The sequence below is a fragment of the Hetaerina americana genome, unplaced genomic scaffold (assembly GCF_022747635.1).
Source record: "Hetaerina americana unplaced genomic scaffold, ioHetAmer1.1.p SCAF_81, whole genome shotgun sequence".
Taxonomy (NCBI): Eukaryota; Metazoa; Arthropoda; class Insecta; order Odonata; family Calopterygidae; genus Hetaerina; species Hetaerina americana.
Genome location: NW_027287439.1, coordinates 1,417,774 through 1,430,081, shown reverse-complemented (window position 1 = coordinate 1,430,081; position 12,308 = coordinate 1,417,774). Strand labels below are relative to the sequence as shown.

The 12,308-nt window shown below is 38.1% G+C and overlaps 1 protein-coding gene across 1 annotated transcript in view; it reads left to right on the top strand.

The window, feature by feature from the left end:
• Nucleotides 1–3,236: 3,236 nt before the first annotated feature.
• LOC139698303 (uncharacterized) overlaps nt 3,237–12,308 on the top strand; it is a gene marked incomplete at its 3' end in the record, with an annotated part of 92,686 nt that continues 83,614 nt past the window's right edge. The window contains exon 1 of the mRNA XM_071597186.1: nt 3,237–3,343. Within this exon, the coding sequence (XP_071453287.1) occupies nt 3,270–3,343 (74 nt within the window). The remainder of the gene's footprint in view (nt 3,344–12,308) is intronic.

Genomic DNA, 12,308 nt, shown 5'->3' with positions numbered 1-12,308 from the left:
CCCACTACTTGCTGGGAAAGCTGATAAAACTTGATCCATAGATACATTAAGATAGATTTTTCAAATGAATTTTTTATTATTCATATTTTGTCAACGATTTCACGAGTCCTACTTAGGGATAGGTTGTATGGACTCGTACATGGTCAAAAGTTTACGCGTACCGTGCTCTCGGACCCAAGTTCCCACCTTAACGTCTTGAATTGTCGATTTTAGATATTGCGGTACTCTCGCTGATATTACCTCAGATATTAAATGTCATTTACGACTTTGCTATTCAAGAAGACGAAATGGGGCAATACATCGGAATTTTGTCTCTGCCATGACTCCGCTCAAGAAACGCTCTTTGCGATCGTTCGGCTTGATACTTATCTTCGTAGCTGCCTTAATAGCTGTCCACATCGGCAACATTAATCGCAAGTGAGGTGAAAACTAGCCAAAGGACCGAATTAAGACGGACAGGCCCAGCTTTGATATCACAGGACTCGTAAATTGACCTTTGTAATTTTGGAAAATGAGTCCCAGTCCTCAAGGACGTCTTTCAAAAGGAGACCACTGAGGACAGACTCAAGGACAATTGCGACACAATCAAGAATGTGTCATACGGTCCAATTTTACGAGCAACTCGCATCAAAAGTTGGTTTCGCGTAATTGTAAAATTGAAGTGAAATTGTATGAGAATCGTTAAAGAACTAGTGAGAGAAAAAGTGTAGCATCTACTTTTCGTTTTCTACGTTAAATGCTCAAATTTTCTACGTTAAATCAATCAGAAGCGAATGTAACGAAATGCATAATTATCAATAGTAAAAGAGATCTTGTAAATGGTAGCGTGGTGACCATGGGTGATTATTTTTATTAATAGTGGTCTACTGGTCCAGGTGGATTTTTTATAGAACCAGGGGCTAAAGCACTGTTCGGTGGAGGTATCGTAAACTTTTAATTGTTACAAAAAAATAAGCAAGATAGAGACTATTTTTATCTATTATTCTCAAAACTTCTCTGCATAGCGTCCATCCAGTGTTATACACGTATATTTCTCCAAACATTTCTTGATCTTTCGAAGACCGTCATCGTAGATATCAGCAGATTACATCGTAAATCATTGTTTCACTTCTTGAAAGACGCCATTTTAGTTGTCACATCAATTTGGGAGAATAGGGCGGGTTTGGCAAATTTTAAAACCACATCATTGTGATTGTCGGTCGTGCCGTGGTCGCGATTGCAAGTCGCGCCGCGTTTGCTTCTGAATAGGAGTCAGTAGCGTGTAAACCAGCATGATGGCATCTTTAACATATGTATTTCTCCATGAATAATTTTCCACACCCTGCCGTCACTAAGACCAGTCTAATTCATGGTCATTTGGATGGTTACTCTTTGATCTAATAGGATAAAGCCCTTCACTTTCTTTACTGTGGCAGCTCTTTCCGTGAGTGATTGTCGTCCACTTCTTGGATCGTCTGTGAGGCACAGGTGGTCAGTTAAAAAAATTTCTTTTCTCCTCATAACTGTGTCATATAGTATGTCTGGCTATGAGTTACATAAACATCCATTATTTCATCTTGGATTTTCCGGGCACTGCAACCTTTCAAATGAAGAAATTTAATCACACTGCCAGCCTCTATCTTCTCGATGCTGCGAGTTACTTCAATCTACGGCTTTCCGAAACAAAACAAATCAAGTAGATGTATTTACACTATTTTTTGATAAGGATCAATTAATATGCAGAATAAATTTTATTCAGATATCTCGGTTATTTCTTATAAATAATTACTTAAAAACGATACCCCTCGTATGTACGTATCCCTGCAATAAATAACCTCAACAACATATACTGTCATATACTATTCTTTTGACTTCAGTTTTCGCGTTTCTTGCTGTGGAATTTTTCCAAACAAAGTTTGAATGACATGTCTAGAACTTGTTTGTGTGATTTTATTTCAGTCCTACTTATTATTTCCTTTATCACTTCCATTCTACTCCGCGTTCACATTGTGAAAGTCTCCAATCTATACCGATCATTTTACCTCGACTAGCAAGCTTTGAGGATGCAAAACTAAATTCCATGTTAAAATATGCCAAATGTTTTCTTCTTAGCTTTACGTAACTTCCTTGTCCTTGACGCCCTACTCTTTGTAAAAGTTTCTTGCCCCAACACAATTCTTCTCTCGATGCCGTTGCTACTTTACCCATCATCTTCTAATGCACCTACCGGATAGGCGCATTAGCGCTCATCCTCCAAATATGAAGTTTAGTTTATCCTTTCTATTTCCTTTTTATTTAGTTTATCCTTCCCTTTCCTGAGAAAATTGTATTGGTTCTCTTATGGGCTCGGGAGTGATTTTTATCCTCTGACTGACTGGCAAAATAAAACTTAAACTTTAAATTTAATTGATTTAATGAGTTCCCAACCCACTTTTATTCCCAATATTAGTCTTTATCATGCCTGTCTTACTAATTCCTATATGTATACGTTGAACTGTACGGGTAATAATAGACAGCCCTAGCTTACCGCCCTGCCTTTCGCTACCAATCACGACTCTCCAGCCCGTACCGAGTCAATCTGATACTTGTTCACTGTAGTTTGGGACCTGTTCAAAGTATTATACCCCTCCAATTTGCTCCTATTTTATGCAATACGTTCATTAATTGCGTCCAATTTACTTAGCTAAATACCTTCTCGAAGCAAGCAAATACTTTCATTTTATACATAACTTTCTTATGGATCGTCATCGCATAAAAAGAAAACATTTACCGTAATTAATTCTCGTGGAAGTTTTTACCCCCAAGTAGAAGGCATAAGCGTGATTTTAAAAAGAAAAGATAGTAAGTCTTAAAAAAAGACCTTCTAAGTCGTATGCAATTTTTTCCAGATGCATAGTCTGAAAAGACACCGAAAGAGAAGTCGCATGCGACCCGGATCAGGCATTTTCCCAGGCGAAGCGTTGCACGGAAACGTAGCCCCCGCAACGCGATCTTTGTTAAAGAGTAAATGGAAAGGTTGTGGTGAGTTTATTTTTTTCTTCTTTGGTGATTGAAAGCTTCCCTATCCATCTCCTCCAGATGGCGCTCTGGGCGACTTGAACGCGACGGCGGCCGCGTCGGAGGGTGACCTTTTGTGGAATGGTTCGACGACGGGTCAGCCACCCATCCTGGCCACCGCAACTACGTCGCTGGGAGATGTGGGAGGGGTGGCTGGCGGGACGGTAGGGGGGGCCGTGGTGGGGGCGAGGCCCGTCGAGACCGCCGCGGAGCAGCTCAAGTGGCTGTTCCTGATGCACGCCATTGGTTTCGGATGCGTGTACTTCATGCTCGCCTTCTACACGTTCTTCTCCATCCTCAGCCTCAGGTTGGTAACCTTTTATGTCTCCAAATCTCTCCAACCCTCGCCTCTAACAAACGATAGGGCACTGAGAGAATTTCCTGGGCATGCAACACTCTCACGCGGTCAATCTTAGACGACAAATTAAAAGTATCGTTGTGGTATATTGTGTAAGGTATTGTGCAAGGCATTCACTTGTCATGAAATTAGATTCAAATGGCAAAATGAGTGTAGTCATGCACTAAGTATGTACATAGTTGTTAAAGGAATAACTAAGATACATCTGTTTCACATTTAACTTCTCTATCCCTAGATTTATCACGTTTTTCCAATATATTCATACATATCATCAATTTAGAGAATCGCTTGCTAGTGGTAGCTGTCCAAACTATTTTGTTTTGTTTCATTTCCCTCACATCTTATTGGGCTCATATTTTCCATTACTTGCTTCTCGTATTTCATCCCAGTCCTTCTAAATAATTCTTCCCCTCAACATTTCCTTTAGTTACGGCCGTCAGTAAGCTGTAGTGTTTCAGTGTGTGTGCAATTAGTTTTTCTCTTCCTCTTGATACTGCTCTCCATAATTTTTTCTCTCCACCCTCTCTTCGAAGTATCATTTGTTACTCTCTCTCCATTTTATTTTCATATTTCTTAAGGAGCACCATGTTCCATTACCTTCAATCTTCTTTTCTCGACTGTCTAATCTAATACGTCTCACTTGTGTCAAAAACTAAGTCACATGTATGATTTTTTATTGAGTGAATAACTTAGGTCTGTATTAGTATTATTTGCCTTTTACTAGTCGTTTACTCTACTTTTTTTCACTAGAGTATTTTATCTTTCGAAGGTCGCACTCCGATTGTTATCGTTGTCTGTAATTACTCTCGCAAATATTTCATGACCAATTTTTGTTTAGGATATTCTCCCTCTTTTACAAATGTTGTCGCCTGACAGTTTACCAACACATAGATGAAACTTATTAATATAATATATAATGTATATCTTTGGTATGGGCGTGGTAGTCCAATGGGTAGTCCATATCTCTGGGCTCCTGATCGAAAGACCGTGGCTGGATTCCCAGTGACGATTATGGGCACCTTCTACATCTACATCTACTCAATACCCCGCAAGCCGCCGCAAGGGCGTGTGGCGGGGGGTGCTAGGACACCACCCATAATTTAGAAAAGAAAAATAATAAAAAAAAAATCGCATGCAATAACGACAAAATCATATATAAAAAAAAAAACATGGCATACATTCATGCATGAACACCTTCTGTTTCATCCATGTTATTATTTTTTATGTGCCAGATCTTGAAGAGAATCCACAGGAAGGACATGAAAATGAGTTGGTCTTCTGTCCTGATTTGTGGATTTCACACGTTGTTAGTTATATACGAGGGTCATCCGGAAAGTAGTACCCGTTCGTGAAATAAAGACACAAAAGTAAATATTAACAAACATAAAAAAATTTATTTGAAAGAGGATACTTTAAACTACTTCTCAACATAATCTCCAAGCAAATTAAGGCATTTGTCATAACGTGTGACAAGTTTCTGTATTCCTGCTGCATAGTCCTTCGCCGCCAGCTCATTGAGATACGCGAGGGACCCATCTTGCACAAATTTTTGCATGATGCAGATGGTGTTTAACAATTTCATGAACAATTGTTCGAGAAACATTGGGAAAATGCTCACAGATGTCATCAATTGTGACGCGCCGATCGTTCCTCACGAATTCGTCAACTGAGCTCACCAGTTGGTCTGTAATGACAGACGGTCTCTCCGAACGCTCATCGTCGTGTGTGTTCCCCCTCCCCATGTTGAAGTTGCGACACCACCGCCGAACAGACGACTCGTCCATTACATTGTCTCCATACACCTCCTTTAATTGGCGATGAATATCACATGGGCGAACGTTTCTTGCATTGAGGAATTTAATCACTGCCCTCACTTCACAACTGGCGGCGTTCTCAATTTTTTTAAACATTGTAAACAATCACAGAAACAACACAGGCAATGCTAGCGTCACGCAACTTGGCTCAGAGAAGGCAGACAAGCCACTGAAGCTATCTGACCTCGTCCAGCGGCTACTCGCGTCGTCAGCACTTCATGCGGCACGAACGGGTACTACTTTCCGGATGACCCTCGTAGTATTAGATGAGTTATACCCTCGCCTATTAACCTACCTTCTGGTCGATTACTGTGGTTTGTTTGGTTTGGTATTTCTTAAGCTTTAGCTGTATTTTTTCCTGTTATCAATGAAACTTCTGAAGGCTCACTCTCGAGGTAAACAACAGTATTAATTTATTTTACAAGCCAGGAATTCTCATCAGGAACGGAACAGTTAGGAATTTCGTTGGGAAGAAAGAACTGCTAGACTTTTATCACAGTAACTTTTCTCACGATGAAGGTACCATTTTGTTTTTCAAATAGGCGTTTATCGCAACACATTCACAACCTCCACTTAGGTGTTTAATGGAAGGTAAAAATAGTTGATTCTGACTCTTAAAAATATTTTAGAAATTTTTTTCTTAATCGTTTTATTGTAATTTAAATATGAACTTTTTGTCGTACGAGAGACACAAACAAAAAATTCTCGAAATTAAGCAATGTAAATTAGTTTCAGCAAAGAAATCGTAAAACCACCATTGAAAATTTCATAATAAAGAGTGATAACCTTCGATTTTTTGCTTATATTGAAAAGAGGAATATTTTTCATGCGATGTTTAGCCCCTAGCATCTGTAATGAATAATTTTCCAAAATGGATTTTTAGAGAATTTTCATATGTACTTAATACTCAATTAGAGGCAATAGGCCGAGATGTATTAATAAGCCATCTCTTGGCGCCATACGGCCCAAAGAGCCATTCCTCATTGCCTACAGGTAGGTTTAATTCTCTGAGAGGTAGGTTTAATTCAAGAAGCGTTGAGACATAATATTAAATCAGGGAAATGGAACAAAAAAGGATAAATCTTGCATTTTGCATATCTTTCATTTTTTGATATTGTCTTCAGGATCGGTAGGGTTCCGATTGTTCTTCATATCTGTTTTCGGGGTTGACAACACTTAAACACGTTTTTCGAAGCCTCAAGCTTCAGAGAGAGGTAAATATTTATTTGTATATATATATATATATATATGGGAGTATTCGGCATTGAAAAAAGATTTGGATGATTAAATATATTTTATTTCCCACAATGGAAACATTAGAAGGAAGTGACACTTGAGATATTTTTATATTCAGCTTCCGTTAAGAGACCCAAATTTATCTGTTTATTTCTGTATATATATATATATATACATATATATACACACACACACACATATATATATATAATGTATATATATATATATATATATATATATATATATATATATATATACAAACACACATATATGATGTTCATGAGAGCAACATAACATTTGGATGGGACAATGGAACATTAAAATAAAATAGATAACCCGTAAAAGTGTTCTTTTACGTGATATTTATTTTATTTTTGTGTTTTATTGTGCCGTTCAAATTATATGTATATATATATATATATATATATATACATACATACATACATACATACATACATACATACACACACACACACACGAATCCGCGTGGGCTCTTTTCTCGATGGAAGTGTACTTAATTCCCTCGTATTTTTCTCTCCTCCCACTCTAGAGGTTTGAAGTCCTCACGTAGACTAAAATGGTTCTCGCGCAATTTATTGAGATTTGAATGATAATTATTTTATTTTGTATGAAATGCACATTAAGTAACGTACAGCCGCATTAGTATCAAATTATTACATTCGTCATTTAGGAGTGTTGCATAGGTTGCAAGGACATTAGATTTGACATAATTTAAGAAATAGTGAACTTATTTTACAGGGTGCTTGTTATAGAGTTGAAAAATAACGATATGTTTTTATTACAAATGCTTGTCTAATCTTTATGTTGGTCGTATATCGTGTGAGAGAAGAACAAATATTTTAAATCTTCGTCATGAGCGTTACTCCTTTTACCTCCAGGCGTGCTATTCTGGAAATATATGGAGTCCCTAATAAGTCCATTAGTTTCGGAGGCAAAGTCGTTTTTTTTCTTCTAAAAGTCTTAATCTTGTCTCGTGACTCATGAGGCGCTTAACCTGTTTTTTTCCCCAAGCTAATGCAAATGAACTTCAAGTTCATTCTCAAAAATGCACTTTTGATTCGTAGATTTCTGAAGCCCTCAGGAGTAACTCAGTTAACACGTCTACACGTAATGTATTGAGGGGCCTCTTCCATTGGTCTCGGCTATGAATTTTATTTCCCTGCCTGAGCATTTTGTGAGAAAAATTAAAATCTTCAGGTGTTGGAAAACGTTTGCTTCCCGGAAACTATTCCATCTTTTTAAATCCACCTTAAAGTTACTTGTGAAAATGAATACGATAAATTTTCCCCTTGTATCCGTGTACTGATCAATAAATAATAAAAATATTTTTTCCTTCGTGCATTTAGCAATGATATTAATTCTTAGAGCTGGGATTTTATTTTAACGGTAATTGTTCAGGAAAAGCAGCTACGTGGATAGCGACCTCTACACATTCAGAATTGCATTGATTCCCTAGAATTATGGTTGTCGTTTATATTAAAAAGGATACTATAACATGCTATGGTTGTTACAAATCGTCTCCGATATCACTGTACTTGATTCTTTGTACCATATTGGAGAATAATTTTAATTTCATACTTTTGACTATTTTGATGAAAATACGTCAACGTTATTTATTTGGAGAAATAAAAAATGGCGAATTATATTTTATGCCTTTAGTATCCATTCAAAATTACTTGATTCAGAGCTTACTTGATTTGAGAGCCATTTAAAGATTCCAGGAAAGTAACACTGATGCAAAATTTTATTCTTGGCTGTTCAAAGCAGTGAATAGAAATGTGATTTCTCTAGAAACGTGCGTGTTTAATTCGGGTGTGCGTTATGTCATCACCTGCTTACACCAATGCATCTATATTGCCGTTCGAGAACTGACGGTCACAAACAGTAAATCATGAAAATGGATTTATGTATAGATTGACCACTTTATGGGGAAAAGTATATCTAGATGGTTCATAGTGAAACGTGCCATAATGTGACGATCTGATACTACATAAATTCTTTGCGATGAAAGTGAAGAAAACAGCGATTTCAGAGTTCTGACCAACATTTTGACTTGCTTATTCTCCGGCCCTTGCTTTAACTGCCAATAGTTGTCTTTCCACGTAGCCGAAATACACGATCCGCAGCTAGAGATTCGATGGTTGCCTTCTCCCTACCTCCGCTCTCGTTTCAAACGAAAGTTCAAGCTAAAATCGAAGAAGAATTACTGGAATCCTTGGGTGGTCTGAATTTACGTGTGTTCCGCGGAACAGTTGTATGTCTTCAGTGCTTTTCGTCCCCCAATCACTTCAACCACCGGGTTTTTGCGCTCCGTCAGCGCGCGCGTCCCCGTAGGCCCCTTGCCACGTCACCTGGAAGTTTTGACTGAATCCACCCCTCCTCTCCCTCCTCAACACGAGGCTCGATTCGCAGACGTCATTTTTATTGATTGCAGTTTAGTACGCGGCCGAGTTACCCGAGTGCTTTGTTAAGCATTTCTGATTGAGGTATTTTTTTTTAGGTAGGACGGCGCCGGTTGTTGCCATGTGGGAGGGGCTAGTGAGAGATGAATCTGGTGGACACGAATGAGGGGCGTACCGTTGGGATTAAACGTGTGAGAGGATAGAAAACTGTATGGGTTTCATGGGCAGGTGGTGGGGAAAAAGGGAAGGAGTGGGAGACTACGTGGTAAAGGTTTTTGTGTGCGGGGGGAATGTTTGGAGGTGGCCGGGGAATTTTTTGAGGGACGTCGCTCAATGAATCGATCACTTGATGCCATGTCGGCAGCAACAAGTTACTATTACGAGCGGACATAGCTTTCCCTACCCTCCTTTTATTTGATAACAGCTCAACGCGAGATAAATAATCAAGGGGTTGCGTTACTTTCTCTAATAGCTTTCCTGAGGGCATAATCGATCTCGTTTGGCGATGGAATCTAAAAAGGTCTATGAACTCTTTTCTTGTTTTTATATTATCACCGGACGTGATTATCTCGTATTCTTGGAAAGCATGTCAAGACCTATCCTAAGGATTCTTATATGCCCAATCGATACGATTCCAATCCCACGTCCATTTTCAAGGTTTGACATAGATAATTCTGAGTTGGTGATTTTGTTATAAAAATATTATAATATAAACGAGGAAATCACTCAAAATTATATCTTGTTCTCACCTCTTTCCGAATATCAAAATGTTAGAGAAACTTGCGCTTTATCATCGGATTGTTTCTACTTCATAGCTTTAAAGTTCGTAGCGTGCGGAACATTTTAGTTCCAGTATTCCTTTCGCGTTATTTAAATCTCCAGGTGCGAAGCCCGTATTGTGAACACTTTACCCTTTTCCCTTTTTTTTAATTGGTTACAATGGTGTGAACAAAACAGCGGAACTAAAAAAAAACGATTTAAATATCTCACACGGCTAGAAACGTTGAGCCACAAAATGTTCCGTACGCAGCAAACCTCGAGAGCTAATCCAGCAGATATAAAATATCACCAGATTAGTCATTACGAAACGACTTCATTAGCCGTAGGGGAGAAACAGGGGCACATAATTGTTGTCATAATTAGGTCCGCGTGATATGGTACTATTTGTATTGAATTCGAAACAAATGGTGGCGTTTTTCCGTTTCAACCTCGTCCATTTTATATTAATCAGAATTAGCGATCGACTGGAATGTTTGTAATAGCCAGAGAAAGGTCAGAAAATCCCAATTCCTGCCGTAAACTTGTCTGGAACCGGTGGCAATTTTACTTTTCAAATACGTCCAGTTGGAAATGACCATTGTTAATTCCTGCGAACTGTTCTATTTTCAAAATGTGTTCCTCAATCGATTGAGTAGTGGAATTCCAGAGTATTAAGAACTACGGATTATGTTGATAATTTGCGAAATATATTTATGGTATATTGAAGCTTGATTCCAAGATTTTCAGACAAGATAGAAACAAATCAACTGCATGTACAGGTATGTCACACTGGATCGGTGGGGCTGTGAAGTCTGACAAACCATCCCTGTTTATAAAACACTTCACTTTATTTCTCCTCTCCCGGTAATCTCAAATATTACGAAGACATGTTTGATGAACTACAAAATGATCTTTATCAGAGATTATTTTTGTATAAAATGTGATGATACTTGTCATACCAAAAATGAAACAAGAAGCTGGGTTTTTTCCTCGAGAAAGGCAAAATTCGGTTATTTTCACTTGATTCATTATTAAAAAATATTTGGCAAATTTTCGCACAAACAGTTACCTTAAAGTTCTTGAATTTCAGATGGATAATTGTTATATCAAATAATTTTCCAGAATAATAAAAATGTATACTTGAAATATTGCATTTTTTGCTTGGAGGCCTTCATTATCTAAAAAAAATGGATTCGCAACCAGGTCTGTGTTTTTCTAAGACAAAGATGTCACAATTAATCAACAGGTCCTCAACATTGGAAAATAATGGGCTATCAAAATGTCTTACAATTTATCTGCGTATTTTGGTACCCTTTCAATAAAGATAATGTCTAACCAATTTCCTAAAATTTATCATTTATAAGGTGTTCGAGTTTGCGATGGATTTGGATACTTAAGCTGTTATCGCGAAAATTGGTTTCCGTGAAATTTTTTCTCCCTTGAAATTCTTAAAAAAACACGACAATGAAAAAGTCGTTTATGAACGTCTGCGTAGGCCCTAAAAGATAAAAATACGTTAAATTAGCAACACTCGGGATTGTCCTGGTAATTTGTGAATAAGGATTTGACTCTAGACAAAAAACTCTGGACAGGAAAACAAGTGTACCACCTCATTTATTTATCCTAGGAACATGTGATGGACACAAATCTGAAGATGAGTAATAGCTTCTACGAGACCCAGCCAACTGGGCCCTACATCGCTCCCGGGAGTGGGAGAAGTAAGGTGTCCACGGTCGTTATCACGCAAAATAATTTCGAAGCGGAAACGACAGCAGGAAAAGAAAAAAAACAGGAGACCGAACTAGTCAGAATAGGAACTTCTGGGCGAGGTCGAAGACAGAGAAATAACAACATATAAAGCGGGACGTATACATATGAGACATTTTAGGGCTTTGCGAGGTGAGATGGAATGGATTGGGGATTACTGAAACTACGGTTACAGAGTAATGTACAGGGGGGGGAGGCTAGTGAGGGGTGGAAATGGTATTGAGCAAAATGGTAGGAAGTAGCGTTACGAACACAAAGCAGTGACTGATAGAATATTATTAGGAAAATTCACGATAAATCAAAGAACTTTATCATTATTAATGTCTACATCTCGACAAGTAATCACAGGGAGGAAGATTTAGACAGTTAATACGATCAACCATTGAAAATAGTTGCAGGTGTTTCTGACACAGAAGCATTTGATATTGATTGGGTATTGGAAGGCTAGAAGGTGAAGGAAGAGATGGTAGTGAAGTAGGAGACTAAAGTACAAGAAGTAACCGCGGGAGCAAAGCAGTAGAATTCTGTAGGGTAAACGCTTTAATCATAATGAACCTTTGGTTTAAATACTCCATAGTCTCAATAGCATATTGGAAAATACCTGGGGATTCAGAGAGATATCAGTTAGAATATATTATGGTTAGGCACAGATTTATGAACAGCGCAATTAATTTGCAATAGCACTTTCCCGGAAGCGTATGCGGATTCAGATCATAATTTGAGGTAATGAAGTGTAAAGTCAGATTCAAGAGGATAATAGAGGGAAGACGGATGGGGAGATGTAATGAAGAAACATTAATCAGAACGAAAAGAAGGTGGTGGAAAAATTTGAGTGAGAGCAGGGAGACGAGAACAATAGAAGAGAGATGGGAACATCTCAGAAGAGTTATACCGACAAATGCAAAGGAAAATGCA